This window comes from Cucumis melo, chromosome 5 (genome assembly GCF_025177605.1).
Source record: "Cucumis melo cultivar AY chromosome 5, USDA_Cmelo_AY_1.0, whole genome shotgun sequence".
In the NCBI taxonomy this organism is placed as follows: domain Eukaryota; kingdom Viridiplantae; phylum Streptophyta; class Magnoliopsida; order Cucurbitales; family Cucurbitaceae; genus Cucumis; species Cucumis melo.
This window is the reverse complement of record NC_066861.1, coordinates 21,382,246-21,399,806: the sequence shown is the minus strand read 5'-3', so window position 1 is coordinate 21,399,806 and position 17,561 is coordinate 21,382,246. Positions and strand designations below refer to the sequence as shown.

Sequence of the window (17,561 nt, the reverse complement as noted above, 5' to 3'; positions counted from 1 at the left end):
AATTTAGTAGGTTTGACAGGGCTTGCTCTATGCATCTATTGATGCACAATGTGGACGACATGATAACATTCTTGGACGTCCTAGATAACATGAAATTGGACTACTACATGGTCATTCTTCAAGATAACGCTTAAGTGCTTCTCCATTTTCGTAGTTTGTCCTGTGTGTTTACTGCTTCATATGATTCACTATGTTTCTCTACTTTTATTATTATTGTAATACTGTTGTTGTATGAACATTATTTTTATTAATGAAGTTTTGTTTTATGAAATTAATATTTCAAATTTTAATTGCATTGCAATTTCGGTTACGCATTACGTGTGCACGCGACGGAAAAAAATAAACGGAGTGAAAGATAACGATTTACAAACCAATTTACGGAATAAACCTAAACCAATTTACGGGGTATGTGAGAAAAATAAGGCAATACTAGTTACAAAAAAAGTTATATGATTTAATAAAATAAATATATTAAATTTGTTTATTGGATATACATTAAAAAAAATCATAACACTACTATCATAGCCAAATGCATATTATGATAACACTACTATCATAACCCTTCTACCAAATGCATATTATCAAAACACTACTATCATATTCTTCCTTTAAACGAAGATTATCATAACATTACAATCATAATCCTTCCCCTAAACTCATATTTCCATAACACTACCTACCGTAATCCTTCTCCAAAATGCATACTATCATAACATTACCTATCATAACACTTTCCCCAAACACATATTATCATAACACTATCTATAATAATCCTTCCTCCAAATGCATTTTATCATAACACTAACCCCCCACAAATCAACCATTTCCCCAAATGACCCCTAAGTGTTTGAACGCCTGAATAGCTTCACTTTTTTGTTTGAGAGGATGTAGCCTAAACATGTCTATTATAATCATCAAGAAACAATATATAGTATCGATAGCCTTCATTGGAAAGAACTAGAGCAAGACCCTATAAATTGGTATGTTTTATTTAAGTAGTCACTCACTGAACCTTTTTAGCTCATCTTTTCAGGTAGAAATCGTGATTTCTGAGTCTAATCTATAATTGTCCATTTACCTTCCCATCTTTAGTTTTCTTTTGTTATCATGTATCTTAATCATGCATTTTGAGTTGTGTAAACAAAGAAATGTTTCAGATTATCAGTGATGTATTGAGTTTTCTAAAACAGGATAGTTGTTTTTTGTTTAGGTTTGTTCTCAAAGGATTTTTTTTCCTTTATAAACAAAATTGTAATGCATAGAAGATTAAATATATTATTCAATGAGATATTATATGTATAGTTCTATGTTAAATCTTCTATTAATAATGTGATTATGAAATGTTAATGAGGCCAAATGATTTTAAAATAGCTAGTGAAACGTTTTGACAACACTTTTCGAACGCAAAAAAAAAACGCTATAAAAGACATGTTATAGCGTTTTTCCAATGTTATTGAAAACACTATTGAAATATTTTATAGCGTTTTTTCAACACAATAAAAAACGCCATCAAAATGTTTCGATAGCATTTTTCTCACGTTATAAGAAGCATTTCTAGCATCATATTTGTGTTATTGCTAGGGACATATTATAGCATTTTGCATAGCGACGAAAAAATGCTATGAAAAGTCATGATCTTTCAATAATATTGGCTACGACATTTCGAAAATGCTATCAACAATCGACAATAGCGTTTTTTTTATGCTATCATAACTGATATTTCTTGTAGTGTAATGTTTGATTTATCATACCTTGATCTTGAGTTGCAATGTCCATGATCTCTTGTTGAGTTTCTCGATCCTCTTTTTTAGCTATTGTTGTTGTCTTCATTGAGCCTCCAACCACGTCCTTTTCCTTGTCCTCTTCCTCGTCCTCAATGTACACCACGTTCTTGTCTTTGTTCACTAATTCTATTATTATGATTAACTTTTTCACTAGTAGAATCAAACTTGTAACTTAAGCAATTGATCCTCGATTCCTTCCTTTTTCTTCTCTTCATATGCTTATAATGAACCCATGAGTTGATCAATAGCCATGACCTCCAAGTCTTTTGAATCTAATGCTCTTAGTATTTTCTCCATGATTTTAACATCATCAATCTTTTCACCATTTCTTTTATAAGTTGATTGATGATAGTTAACGGTCTAGAAAAATATAGTTTGAGATGACTTCCCCTTCTTTCATATGCACAGTTTCAAACTTAGCTTTTAAAGTTTGAAGACGTACCGTTTTTACGGAATCTACTCCATTGTACTATGTTTGAAGCTTCTCTCATGCTGCTTTCGCTATATTTGAAAATGCCCCATTATTAAATCTAAAGGAATTAAGGAAAGATAATTGAAATTTTTTGGACCACCGAGTAATTTAATGATCTTTAACTTCTAGTTTTGGTTTCATTTGATGGGGTCTTTTAGAAAATATAAAAAAAAAATGGCAAAATATTTACACTCTATAGAACAATTCAAAAAATGGGAAAAGCCCAGAGGCCCACCGTGTAAAATACTAAAAATGCCCTGTCAACCACACCATCAATAACGCGCACGTAATGCGATCGTTTAGATTTGGTTATTGTTTGATATACGATCGTTTAGATATGGCTACAATTTATACGCGATCGTTTAGATATGGTTCAATATATATAAGATTGTTTAGATATGGTTCAATATATACGCGATCATTTAGATATGGCTATAATTTATACGCGATCGTTTAGATATGACTATAATTTATACTGCGATCGTTTAGATATGGCTACAATTTATAAGTGATCGTTTAGATATGACTACAATTTATACGCGATCGTTTAGATATGGCTATAATTTATCTTTTAAATTTCATCATTTAATTTTGTTACACGATTGTTTAGATTTGGGTAGCCAAATCTAAATTTTTTTAAAAAAAAATTGGTACACGATTTTTTAATTCTTTTGGTGCACGATCGTTTAGGTTTCTTTACACAATTGTTTACGTTTATTTACACGATGATTTACGTTTATTTATACAATTGTTTACTTTTTTACATGATCGTTTACATTTGGCTACTCCAATCCAAATGATTTTTTTCAAGATTTCACTACTAGAAAAAGAGTCTTTCTTGATGGTTGTAATTTTAATTTCTTGACGATTTTTAAAAAAAAATCAAGAAATGGGTGATTTAGAAGAAAACCATCAAGAAATTTTACGAAAAGGCGGAGGGTAATCAATTTTCAGCTTTCTTGACGGTTTTAAATCGTCAAGGAAAAATGCATATTACTTGACGTATCAAAACCATAAAGTATTATCTATTACATTCTTGACGTTTTTAAAATGTCAAGAATTTTTATAAGTTCGACATTCTTGACGTTTTTTAAACGTCAAATGATATGTACTTATCCTTGACGTTTTAAAACGTCAAGAATTTTTATGAAAAAGTGGATGGGGTCATTTTTCAAATTTCTTGACGTTTTTTAAACATCAAGTAAGGTACTTTTCCTTGACTAAACCCTAAACCCTAAAATGTCAAGGAAAAGTACCTTACTTGACGTTTAAAAACGTCAAGATTTACTAAATAATTAAAAAATAAAATATTAAATTTTTCATTTATTAAAAAAATTAAAAAAGCCCTTAAATCACTTTTCCCCAATTTCTAAAAAAAAACTTTTTCCTCTTCTTTTTTCCCTAAATGTTTCGTTTTTTCCCAATCTCTAAAAAAAACCTATCTATTTTCTCCCAAAAGTTTTCACTCTTCCCCGATTTTTTCCGATTCGAACGCTCCCCTTCTCGACCATGATTGCGCGAACGATCCCTTAAGATGGACCGTCACCAAACGATCTCGCACCATGGACGTTCCATCGTGCACAGATGTTCACGTTCATGCAGACGCTCCACCCACATAGGTTCTCCGTGACTGTAATGTCGAGGAAGGCCGATATGAAGAAAGAAGTAGGTCTTTATGTTTAACCCCCATCAACTGTTTGTTGTTTGTTCTGCTTTTGGGTTCTCTTTTGTTTTACTGTGTAATTGGATTCGCTCTGTTGTTGGATTGATTTGGGAATGTGGATTTTGCAATGTGGTGATTTTTGTGTAAGGGGCAGGTTAATATGTTTCTATTTGATCTTTTTTGTTGACGTCATGAGGATATGTTCATGTAGTATCCTCATCATACTAACCGAACCAAGATTTATCAAGTGGGCATACCTTATCAATGTTTCGTTTAATGTGTGCATTAACTTTGACTAAATTGAAGTGTAATGTACATGAAACTTCTTAAATTTGAACTTAATGACACTAATACTTTTCCTTCAAAATATAACATGTATACTGGAACGTCTGAGCACATGTATATTTTGGTTCCTCATGTTGGTGTTGTGAACTCTGAAACTTTTTATTTATTACTTTTGCCAGATCGAAGTTCTTAATCAGTGAGCATTTTGGTTTGCACACAGGTTGTAAAATGCCTTATAAATTTGATTCACAAGCACGGTGGCTGGATTGACAATGATGGATCCATCTTCTAGGCTTGTGATACAATCTTGAATGTGCTTCTGAAGGTACTCATCTAGTAAACTACTGTAGTACGAAATTTTGTTTATATTGTTTCTTTAAGTTCTTCATTGGTTATCATTTGATTTTCCATTTTTGGTAAATTTTGGTCTCCACAATGTAACAAGTTTTTTGTTTATGCTTGCAAGATGTTTGATCAAATGTCTCCAAAATCAAAGGTTAATTCATAAGGTGTTTTTGTTCTAATTTTCTGTGTTTTTTGAATGGGAGCTAAACTTCTCCTAGTGCAAATGACCAATGTGAGTGATTTTTCAGCACAATTAAACTTGTACCATTGGTTTAGGTAAATTTTGGTCTCCACAATGTAACTAGTTTTTTATGGAGTAAATTATTGCTAATTCATTGGTATTATGCATAAATTATTGCTAATTTATTTGGTTTGAACTTTGATGTTTCTTTCCTTCCAAGTAATGGAAATAAAAAGGGACAGCTTCGGAATGATTCTAACTGGGTAGATGGTGACAGCTTCAGTGTGTAATGTTCCCTTCCTTTCACTTGAGATACAAATCATTTAGCATATTGAAGAATAGAGAAAAAAGGAGGAAAATGTGGTTATGTTATAAATCTCAAATTTTGGCAGTTTTTGAAAACATTGGTTGAAACTAGATCATAAACCAAAAAGTTTAAAGGTGTAGTGGGTGTTCATAGGCCTAATTTTCAAAGGTAACTAAGTGAGGGCTCAAGAAATGTTCCTTTATGGTTTTTTCAATAGGGAGTCAAAAGAAAAAAAAACGAATCCTTAATCGGCTTGTGTTTTATAACTTGAAAGACCAGGGATGAGAGGCACATATTCTCTTTTGGGAATCATACAACTGAGATTTAGACAATTCTAATTCTGAAAGTAGTATCTCTCTGTATATGAGGTATAAAATAAAAATTCCAATGGCTTTTGTGTGCATGTTCATTATGTTTTCAGGGCTTCTCTTGTTCGTATGCCCTCTACATATCTGGATGACCAAGCCTTTTCTAGTGTTCTAATTGCATCCGATCTTTTCTCCTATTATCAATAATGACTCTGGCTGCTTGTAATCTGAGATCTGTTGGTGCATATCAGATATTTTCCTCAGGATGTTGTTGCACGCAGTTTTGCCAACTACCTACTTGTTGGTCAGTATTTCCTTCTTTTATATTTATTTTTGTGTACTATGTTTGTAGTTTTATTATTTGAGGTAGTAGTAAAGGGAAGTAATATTGCTCAGATATATCTTTCGAAGTAATAATATGCTTATTCATCTTGGAAGTGGTAAAGGGAATAAATCTTTGATTTTACTGAATTATTTCTTCGGTAGGATTTTGCGTCATTGTTGGGTCAGTTTGATTTTACTGAATTGTTTCTTCTCTTTGAATCCTCTGTTATTTGTTCTTCTGCGCCATTATTGGGTAAGTTTCAACCTTCAATTCTTAATTATATGTTTTGTATTTTCAGTTCCTTTGATGTTTATACTCTGTTGCTTGGGATGTTTCTTTAGTTTGTTTTTCTTTTGATGTTTAATTTGGGCCTTAATAAATTAGTACGAACTATGTTGTAGAATTGTTCTTTACTTTAGTTGATGATTGTCTAATGCAGGATTACAAAAGAAATACATATACAAAAGCAGATTTGCAATGCACGAATGTTATACAAAGCATGGAAAAAAGGTTGAGAGTTGCTTGCCTTATGCAAATATCAATAATGTTGTGGAGGTAATTTAGATTTTATTTGTCGTTGTCTTGGATTAAGGACTATTTTTATGGTCAATTTCTGACAGGCACCGTTTGGTCTATTAAAAAACAATGTAAAGTATTAACGATCAGCTATGTTGATGATACTGGTGGCCTAGAAGCAACTCTAGGCATTAAATTCATTATGGTTGTTGGAGAATAGAAACTGTGATTTTATTTGTGTAGTATGATCAGCTTATTTTTAATAGTTGCTAGTTGATTTCTCTGACTAAATAAGTTTTGAACATACTTTGTTGTTGTGATGTTATCTTCTTGTAGATTGGCTCTGCCGTTGGTGGTACTTATTTTAGCTCATGAATTGAAGATAGAGGATGCGAATGCAAGTTTATTTGAAGCCAAGTTTCATCTAAAGTTATTGAGTTTCAAGCTTCTTTAGTTAAGTTTGTATTTCTTGAACTAGAATTGTAGTCTTATGATTTTTGGAACAACATAGTTGGAAAGGTTTTGTAATTTTGGAATTATCATATTAGGTTGGGTAGATAGAAGTAATGTTTTTTATATGACAATATCGAACAAATATGTAAAGTTTTCGAAATGTTGATACATATACGTTAAAATGTTAATATATGTTAAAGTTTTGGAATTGTCCTCCTGCATATTTATGCTCAATTTTTTAAACTATTTTTTATGAATATCGTCGTTTATATATATTTATGAAACTGTTGTTGGACCACTATACAACACAATGAGAGCAAAATACAGGAACAAAAATTTAATTTAATAACAATTTTAAAAAAAATCGGAACATGTTTGACAGGTTTAAAATGTCATAAAAAAGTACATTCTTGACATTTTTAAAATGTCATAAAATAGTATATCCTTACGGTTTTTCAATGTCATAAACAATCAATTTTTTTACGGTTATTAAATGTCATGAATACTCGTATTCTTGACGGTTTTAAATTGTCATGAATACTCATACTCTTGACGGTTTTAAACTGTCAATGTTCACTATTCTTGACGTTTTTAGCAACCGTCAAGAAATTCGACTTTCTCGACACTGGCTTCAACGACGATTTTAAAACCGTCAAGGATAATAATTCTTGATAGTTTAGAAACATCAAGAGAGTCTGTTTTCGTAGTAGTGTTTTTTTTTTTCAAGATTTTTTATACATGATCTTTTGTTTTTTTTACAGGATCGTTTACTTTTTTAAATGATCGTTTACATTTGGCTACTCCAATCTAAATGAGTTTTTTTTCAAGATTCTTTATACACAATCATTTATTTTTGTACACGATCGTTTACATTTAGCTATTCCAATCTAAATGGTTTTCTTTTTAGATTCTTTAACACGATCTTTTAGATTTTCTATTTTATTGTACAGAGTCTTATACACAGTCGTTTAGATTTGGTTACCCAAATGTAAACGCATAAAAAAAAAGATGATGGAAAGAAATCGAAGCGAAAAAAACGAAGAGGAAAAGAAGAAAACCAATGGAAAGATTAAACGACATAAATAAAGAATTGAAAAATAAAAAAGATGATGGAAAGAAATCGTAGAAAAGAAAAAAAAGAAAAGAATGTAAATTTCCCATTTTATTATTAAAATTTGAGTTTTGTTTCATTAAAATTTCTAGATTTTAAAATTTTACACATTTGCGAGTTGTTTGCCTTACCGAATAAAATTAGTTAATAAGTCTAGAGTTAATATATCGTGTTTAGGATGGATTGAATCTAAAATTTTGTTAGTTTCATTTTTTTATTCATAACAAACTTTCCTAAATAATTATTTTAATTTATTAATACATTTTCCAGAATCAAAAAAAAAAAAAAAATCTAACTTCACATAAATAAGATAAGATATAAATCTTTTGGGAAAAAATGGCGAAAACTTTGACTTCTTAATATAATTCACAGCTCACCAATGAAATATATATGTAGGCCAAAAAATCATTATAGTTTATTTTGGTGCGATCGACCAAGTCAATAACTTGCCCAAATCTCCAACTTTGTCTAATAGTTAATACTAATCAATGAACTAACATTTTGTCTCCAAATTTTAAATTTATTTCCTTTTCATATTTATACGTTTAGACAACAAATATACAATATTTTTATTTTTGACTAGAAGAACAAAAAAAAAACTTTTGTTGTAATCCAACTTAAAAATACCTAATAAGAAAAAAGTTATATTATTTTTTTATTTTCAATAACAACATGGTTGGAAATGATTATCATTGTACTAATTAATAATTAAAGTTTCAATTGAAAATTAATAATAATTATTATTATTATTATTTTGTTGGTAATAAATATTGTAATCGCTTTATGGATATATGATATATTTAATATATTTTATAGTTCTAAAATCATTATTCTTTTTATATATTTTTTTTAAAGAAAATATTTTAGTTTTTAGAGTGTGGTTGAGTTCTTCATCCTTTTCTTTCCAAGAAAAAACTTAGTTTGTTTTTCTCTAAGTAAAAGTTTTTCTTTTATTCCATTCCTGACTCCTGCGAGTGCATGCTTGAGTTAGGAAGATGTGTTAACCTTGAGGAGCAATTAGTATATGTGATTTAGCACTAATTAAGGTTGCGCCGAATTTTGCTTTTAAGACACTGGTTCGACATGACACAACAATGATCAACGTTTTTCTTCCCAACAATAACTATAGAAATTTGAATTTCTAAACCTTTTGATTAAATGTCTAAATCTGATGGAACTATGTTAAAGTTGGAAAATTTTTGGTATTCCTTGTTTGGATTAATGTTTTGAAGATGTATAACCTAAGTTAAAATTACAAGGGTACTAAGTCATGACGTTAATTTAGTTGAGATATCCCAATGCATTCAATAACCTAATTTTTTCTAGTTTTTTTGTTAAAAAAAATGCATATCCCTGAAAAAAATATAATCAAAATCAAATGAGGGAAACTTACATAAATGTAACAAAACTGTAAACTATCTACGGCCCGTGTAACAAAGCTCATAAAATTAGTCATTTTTTAAATATTCCAGGTTTGTCCTTCCATCTTTCTTTTCTTCCTCGCGATTCGTCTTCCTACCGTCTTCCACTGCGATTTTGTTTTTCTTCTTTTCTCTTTTTCTTTTCTACGATTTCTTTCCATCATCTTTCTTATTTTTTAATTATTTATTTATGTCGTTTAATCTTTCCATCGTTTTTCTTCTTTTCCTCTTCGTTTTTTTCGCTTCGATTTCTTTCCATCGTCTTTCTACTTTTCCTGTTCTTTTTTCGCTACGATTTCTTTCCATTGTATTTTTTTTTTACGCGTTTACATTTGGGTAACCAAATGTAAACAACTGTGTATAAGACTGTATATAACAAAATAGCAAAATCTAAAAGATCATGTATAAAGAATCTTTAAAAAATCATTTAGATTGGAGTAGCCAAATGTAAACGATCGTGTAAAAAAATGAATCTTGAAAAAATGATCATTTAGATTGGAGTAGCCAAATGTAAATGATCGTTTAAAAAAGTAAACGATCCTATAAAAAAATAAAAGAATAAAACATCTTGAAAAAAAATCATTTGGATTGGAGTAGCCAAATGTAAACGATCGTGTAAAAAAAGTAAACGATTGTGTAAATTATAAATGTAAACGATCGTGTAAAGAAATCTAAACGATCGTGTACCAAAAGAATTAAAAAAAATCGTGTACCAAAATTTAAAAAAAAACATTTAGATTTGGGTCCCCAAATCTAAAACGATCATATAACAAAATTAAACGATGGAATCGAAAAGATAAATTGTAGTCATATTTAAACGATTGCGTATAAATTGTAGTCATATCTAAACGATCGCAGTATGAATTATAGTCATATCTAAACGATCGCATATAAATTATAGTCATATCTAAACGATCGTGTATATATAACTATATCTAAACGATCACGTATAAATTGTAGTCATATCTAAACGATGACGTATCAAACAATAACCAAATCTAAACGATTGCAAATATATTACGCGTGCGTTATTGACAGCGTGGTTGACGAAGCATTTTTTGTATTTTACATGGTGGGTCTCTGTGCTTTTTCCGTTTTTGGAATTGTTCGATAGAGTGCAAATATTTTACCGCTTTTTTATATTTTTTAAAAGACCCCGATAAAATTGTAACTCAAAATGAAAAAAAATTAAATATATATAACATTTTTAAAACGTAAGGATCCAAAACAAATTAGAGACCAAATATTTTTCCTAATCTTTGCTATAACCAATCACATATTACGACTTAATTTTAAAGGTCGGCAGGTGATGTATCATCCAAAAGTCAAACTTGGAATTTTCAACTTAAACCCTTGATTTTGCCAGCAATTGCGACACACAGGTTGATGATTTCACTTAAAACCAAATTTAATATTCTTCCGAGAAAGTCGTCTTCTAACATTATCATATAATTAATTATGGAAAATATTTTCTATTGATCAGACCATATACAGCATGACAGTATATATATATATCCTTGGACAAATTTCATCAAGTGTGAAGAAAATGGGGAGGCCAATTGTTGCTACTATTGGAGATGTCACCATGTCCAGCTCGGGGGTCTTATGCTTGTTTTCTCTCATTCTTCTATCCATCTCTCTCTTATCAATGATATTATTTGCTTGTAACGACTTCTTTAAAATTCGAAGGAGAAGAGGTGGTCGCGATGGTGGTGGTGGAGGTGGTTGTGGTGGCGGAGGCTGTGGTGGAGGAGGTTGTGGTGGTGGAGATTGACGTTGCTTGTTGTTATTTTATGAGTTGATTGATGCTAGTTTTATAGATGTGTGTGAAAAGTATGATAAATTTGTGTGTGTGATTTTTGTAGTTCAACTCAAACATTTGAAATAGAGGTGAATTCAAATTTTTATCTCTGGATGGATATATGCTAGTAAAACTATATGCAGATTGACATTTTTTAGGTGTGTTGAGTATACTATTTTAGCATTTATTTACTATATATACATGGTAGACGGACAGGATGGCACGCTTTATTTACTATAAAAGATGCATCCTATCCTCCTAATTTGTAGATTTTTCATTGGTGTTCTAAGTATGTGATTTTAGCTAAACAATAAGAACACATGGTTATACGTTAAAAGATGCTAACTATGCCTACTCGTTGCTACGTCTAATGATAGTTTGCATTGAGTACAAGTTTTCTTCTTGTTTGCTCAATTGTAAGCGAAGCGAGAGGTTTATTGGATAAGTCAGTGTCGAATACAGGGAATTTCTTATCAAACTTAGGTTATAATGCCTAAGTCAATTTCATGTGACTCATTTTTGTACAATATTTTATATTCACGATATCGCAAAAGTAAAGTCTATTATTTATACTAAGTGCTTCAGTAGAAGGGGGAATGGAACGGAATAACATGAAATGTGAACTAAATTACTAACAGAGTTATGCAAGAAAGTCTTTGTTGTTGTATGCGATATGAGTTATAAGTTACGTCTTTGATACGCGATATATAGTTTAGCTATTTTCTAATTATGGCGAACAATATCTCTCAATGCCTAAATGTCACAATTGTTCACCTTTCAGGATACAAATGCTAAGAATGTGTTAGACGATCTATATCTAAGTTTCTTTAGTTATAAGCATCACATTTCCTCTTTTCTTTAAGGCAAGCTACCTCTCGGTGCTTAAACCCCACATTTGTTCGCTTGTTGGGATACAAGTGATGAAGGAATAAAACGCACTTGTTAGATGTTTTCCGTTTACTATTTATAATAGCCCTTATCAAGAAACAACTATACGTTATAATAAAATGAACTTTAAGACGGAAAACGCCATATGTAAGAAGCTCACTTACTTGCCTGTTACATATCTAATATCATTTTATAATTCATTCGTGACGTTTTCCATCTTAAAGTTTACTTATAACGTGTAGTTGTTTCTTGGCATGCACTAGGGCTATATTACAATCATTCGAAGTCCAGAAAAATATTCAAAATGGTCGAAAACAAACAAAACGGAAAATAATGAAGGTAAGTGTAAACATACACTAGAAGAAATTTGACCTTTAATGTCGGTTGGAAAAAATAGAAACGGAGGTTTAATGTGGGTTTTAAAAACACGGATGTTTAATGTCGGTTTTAAACCGACATTAAAGAGGAGGGATTAATGTCAGTTTAAAACCGACATTGAAGCTAATTTTTATTTTTTTATGTTTATAAAATTAATATTTTCCATTTAATTTAGGGTTTGCGTTGCTTTTCTTTAACTCACTAGTAGCCGCCTCCGTTCCTTCCCTTCGTATCTCTCGTCTCGCATCTCTACGATCTACGATCTCACCGCATCTCTTCTTCCATATTTAGCCAACTCATTTTTCTCTCTCGGTTTCATTTCTTCATGAAGATAAAAAAAAAAGGTTTGACAAATTTGTATATTTTTCCCTCTTTCTTCTCTTGATGAGATTAGGGTTTTGATTCAGATATGATCTCTGATTCCCATCTTTAGATTCTTCCTTATATAGATCTCCACCTTCCAAACCTATTCATTTCTTGGTCAATTTTGGTATGTTTCAATGTTTGGAATTAGCTCTCAATTATTTGTTTTATTTATTTATTTTAATTCCATCCGGTGACTTTTGTTGCAGATTCTATTTGGTTTTGAATTTCGTATTTGAGTAATTCTTTTCATGTTCTGTTTCGGATTCAAACTTTCTTCTCACTCTAAGTATTCTTCTTTTTCGTTACTCTTGTTGTTTGGTTAAACATGGAGGATCGGCTGGTTGTTTTTTTTTTTTTAATAGTGATTTTGTATACTTGATTTACTTTATTTTTTCGGATGAAGCGGTGTTAAACAGACCTTGAAAATTGGCTCCACAAAGAAAGCATCATGTGGGTAGCCAGATGCAGTTAACCAATGCTGTGGCAGCGACTGCCTTTTACGACTACGCCGGCGGTGGGGACCCTGCATAATGCAGGTCCCACTAACAATGTTGGTGATGTTGTCATGGCTCGGTGGCTTCAGTCCACTGGCTTGCAGCATTTGGCCTCTCCTTTGGCTGATTAACGCTCCCTCTTCATATAGGTACACCGCTTATTATCTCCAAGCGTTTCTGTATATTGCAACTAAAAATTTGTTGTGAGAGTAATGAATCGACCCATTTTTTTCTCTCTAAGTCAAAAAATATGTGGAGTTCGGGTGGGGTCTTTAGTCGAGACTACATATTTTGCCACGTAATCTTCTAGAACTGATTCGAAAGGTTACAATAGCTTCAGTGATTGCTGCAAATATTTGGACAAGCATACGACTCATAGCTAATCTATTCAAGAATTCAGGGTATTACAACTGGTTGCTGAAACATCATAGTGAGGTTTGAATTTTAAACATACTTTTATTTTTGTCTGTTTGAAATACTTGTGTAGTTTAGATTAGATATATATTTAAACTAATACGTCAAACAATAGTTTGTCCTGTTTGTGTTTGCTAAGTTTTAACTAAAACGTTTCACTGGTTATCAACCTTACATCTGAGACTTGAAAGGAAATGAAAACTGTGAACTCAACATTTATCTTTGTGCTTAAGTTTCAACTAACACGTTTAACTGGTTGTCAACCTTACATCTGAGCCTTGAAAGGAAATAAGAACTAAGAACTCAATATTTATCTTTGTGCTTATGTGATAGATATGTTATGCTCAGTAATGACGCCGGGTGTTTCTTTGTTTTCTACATCTTAACTACTAATGTTGATGTGTTTATCATTGCATTTTTTATGCGCTGTAATCCTTATTTTTCGCGGTGGTAGTGTGTTTGTCTACCGATTTTTATTGGTTGTTTAGTATGTTGTAATTTTTTGAATTAATTAAGTTGTACTCTTATATTCTGAATTAGAGGTCTGTTCTGCACCATATATTAAAGAAGAACTGTATGGAATTTTAGTAATGAAGTGATAAAGGTCCGTACAATCTCCCTAGAGAAAAGTTGGAAGACTTGCAATTTTCATATTGGCTCGTGTTTGGAACTATTCAAGTTGCACTCTTACATTTTGGTTCCAAAGTATAAACTTTTGGTATTTGATTTTTTGGTTACTTTCGCTCGTAAGTTTTTTTGAATGCGTTGTAGTGGCTTAGTGAATTTATGTTTATATGGTAGCGTGATCATTTGTTTTTTATCAATCTCTCTTTGCAGTTTCGTTGGTTGTGTTTGAGTTTTATAATTTTTTGACTAATACACTCAGATTTATGTATTCGTTTCAGAATTTTGTAGCAAATATTAGAAATAGAATATTATGAACATTTTAAAACACTTATGTGTAATGTCAATCATATCTCATAAGGAAAACCATTCAAAAAGTTGCAGCGTGAATCTTTGTCAATGCTTTTTGTCGTTTGACAATTTTAGTTACTCCAATTAACTCTCTTTTTTCCAAGTATTGTGCAATCGCCTGGTGGTGATATTGTGTTAGCTTCCTTGTAGTCTTCTTTGTGTATAATTCTACGTAGAACTTTTTGTTTACTTTTGCGTCATGTCATTATTTTCTCCATTGTTTAACTCTCTCTATGAAAAACAATGCTGAAGTTGATGGGTAGTTTTATAGAATTAAGAGTAAGATACTTAGTGGAGGGACAAAGAAAAGAGATTTTGTTTACTTTTGCGTCATGTCATATTTCTTCCTAGGTTCAATGAAGTACAATTTGTGCATATGATAGATTTTTAGGTTGTTGTGAGTATATAATGACGATATGGTTTAATGATATATGCAATTTGTTAGTTTTTTTATAAAAAGTTTGGGTTGATTCAAGAAACTTAAATTATGCAATTAACATGTGTTAGTTTAGCAACTTTGATAAAAATCTTAAAATTAAGGCTTTACTTATGTGTTGTATGCCATTGTTGGACTTCAAAATAGGTGCAATATAATTATATGGGTATTTCAAATTCTACAATTTTTTATTTGAAAAAAAAACTTGACATGCAAAATGTATCAAATAATAACTAAGTTGTCAATTTTTTAGTGTCAAGAAAAGCTCTCATTTGATAGGTAATAAGTGTTAAGGTTAAATATTCTTGACCAGTAATAAATGTAAAGACTAAACAAATACTTAATACATAAAACAAGTCAATTGATCTCATATACTTGACATTTATAACATGCCAAGTACATTTCATCTAGACGTATATAAATTGTCAAAAATAATTATCTTATTCTTGACACTAGATTACTTGATGCATTTAAAAACATCAAGTAAACAAATACTTAACTGGAAAAAAGCATCAAATAATGTTATTAATGTAGTAGTGCAAGTAGGGCCAGCAGGTATCGTTGAGTAGTAGAACAGTATTTGTTGGCTTCATGTCACCTTTTAGATTGTTTAGGACTGAATTAATTGAGAAAAATTTACTATAAACCAAAGATTATTTTGTGCTAATCTCAGGTAAGAGAATATTCTATATCGAACCTTTGAACTAAATTTAAAAACCTACATATATTTTATGGTTATGCATTGATAGTAGCTGAAAATGCATAATGAGATGTTGTAGTTTATTGTTGATGTATTATGGTGATTGTGCATGTTTTATGGGTTACATAATTGTGGATTGTTATGACTGATGATTTATGTCATGTTTATGTTGATTCTTAAATACTTTTAGACTATGATGTATGTTAACTTTGGCTATTAGGCTTTATACCCCACCTATACTTTGTTCCTACCTACGGGGTCACTCATACGACTATAGGTGTTCCTACGAAACCACTCACACGATTAGGGGTACACCTACAGATAACATGGATGGTTAGAGGACATTTATACTATGTTCCTACGGGATCACTCACACGACTAGGAGTGTTACTACAAAACCACTAGCACGATTAGGGGTATACCTACGGATCACATGCATGATAAGGGGACATTTATACTATGTTCATACAGGGTCACTCACACGACTAATGATATTTCGACGGGATCATTCGCACGATTAGGGATGTACCTACAGATCACAAACAAGATTAGGAGTGTGTACCTTCAGATCACATACACGACTAGGGTGTTCCTACAAGATGACTTGCACGATTAGGGGTGTTCCTACAGTACCAATTGCTCAGGTGTTTCAAATTCTATATTTTTTTATTTTAAACGCTTTATTTAAAAAATTTACTTTATTTATTTATTTTTATTATCTTTAAAATTTGTAAAACCAACTGCTAACATTTTTTTCATGGTACTTCACGGAATTCATTAAATTTTATTTTTATGAACAGTTGTTTGAAAAAAAAATTAATAAAGATTTAGTTTTCTTCTTTACAAGAAAATGTCAAACATAATTTACCTTTGAGTAATGATCACACTTAGTTTAAGAGTTTGGGTCATTATAGGAATAAGTTAAAGAGAAATTACCAAAAATATGTTAAAAAATGAGGGTTAAAATGACTTTTGGGACAACTTTTCAAAATGAAGAGTTTTAGGACAATTTAGGTGTGAATGGACAAAAATGCCCTTCATTAAATTTCTTCTTCTTTTCCTTTCCCTCTTCCCACATTCGTTTTCCCTTCTCTCCACAATCAATTTCCCTTCTCTTTCGCGTAAAACACCTGAAGATACTCCGGCCATTCGTCCCTTGCTGTTCGTCGCTTGTCGTTCGTCGATCGTCCAGTGCATTTCGTCGCTCCTCTTCGAACCATTCAATCAAATTCAAGCATTTTCTCTTATTTCGGTGAGTTTCATCTCTAACCCATTGTCAATTTATTTGCTGTAAATGTTTGGTTGGGGTATTTGTTGCTAGTTTCATCCGTAAATGTCTGGTTTTTGGAATGGAATTATTTGCTGTAAATTAGTTTAGTCAAAGTTTGGTTTAGGTTCTTAGAAAGTTCAATGGATAGTGAAAAATGAATTGAACTAGAGGATTTAGTTGGGTCAAATAGAGGAGGAGTAAGCAATAGGAATAGAAGGAATAGAGGTTTTTTTTCTTCTTTTATCCACATTGCTTTCTATCTATTCTGTATTATCTTATATTGTGAGCAATTTTTCATGCTGCTGCTATGGATGCTTCTCAAACCACTTTAGCTTCTATCTATTCTATATTATCTTATATTGTGAGCATTAGTTTTAATTGTTTTTATGCATGTTTAGTAAGTCTCCTAGGCCCTCATGGTTTATCTCGCACCCATCTCGCACCTTCCAAACTTTCATTATTTATTTCAAAATCAAATTGATACACCTCCTAATCCATTTAGAGCTATTCTTCGCATGTTTAGTAAGTCTCTTAGGTCCTCCTGCTTTATCTCGCATGCATCTCGCACGTTCCAAACTTTCATTATTTATTTCAAAATCAAATTGGTACACCTTCTAATCCATTTAGAGCTATTCTTTGCATGTTTAGTAAGTCTCTTAGGCCCTCAT

General features: G+C 31.3%; 1 protein-coding gene across 12 annotated transcripts; it reads left to right on the top strand.

The window, feature by feature from the left end:
* The first annotated feature begins 3,649 nt into the window (after nucleotides 1-3,649).
* On the top strand, nucleotides 3,650-6,860 carry LOC103492324 (uncharacterized). 12 transcript variants are annotated; one of them, XR_007820736.1, is made up of 7 exons: nucleotides 3,657-3,921; nucleotides 4,425-4,529; nucleotides 4,671-4,781; nucleotides 4,951-5,016; nucleotides 5,459-5,649; nucleotides 6,110-6,225; nucleotides 6,523-6,860. XR_007820736.1 is itself a non-coding variant. In XM_051084460.1 (7 exons), the coding sequence occupies exons 3-7, from the start codon at nucleotides 4,773-4,775 to the stop codon at nucleotides 6,559-6,561; spliced, it is 327 nt and encodes a 108-aa protein (XP_050940417.1). In that variant the 5' UTR covers nucleotides 3,657-3,921; nucleotides 4,425-4,529; nucleotides 4,753-4,772; the 3' UTR covers nucleotides 6,562-6,860. The 12 variants fall into 12 exon arrangements, 4 of the variants coding, with proteins under 4 accessions (XP_050940417.1, XP_050940415.1, XP_050940416.1 ...); XR_007820729.1 differs by having other exon boundaries at nucleotides 4,671-4,825; XM_051084460.1 differs by having other exon boundaries at nucleotides 4,753-4,825; nucleotides 5,597-5,649.
* The last annotated feature ends 10,701 nt before the right edge of the window (nucleotides 6,861-17,561 follow it).

Bases quoted from the DNA above. Each gene is read 5' to 3' on its own strand.
- LOC103492324 (XM_051084458.1), top strand. From the start codon at position 4,746: ATGGGAGCTAAACTTCTCCTAGTGCAAATGACCAATGTGAGTGATTTT. The intron at 5,650-6,109 runs GTCAGTATTTCC...TGTCTAATGCAG, and splicing joins TGCCAACTACCTACTTGTTG to GATTACAAAAGAAATACATA. The intron at 6,226-6,522 runs GTAATTTAGATT...ATCTTCTTGTAG, and splicing joins ATATCAATAATGTTGTGGAG to ATTGGCTCTGCCGTTGGTGG.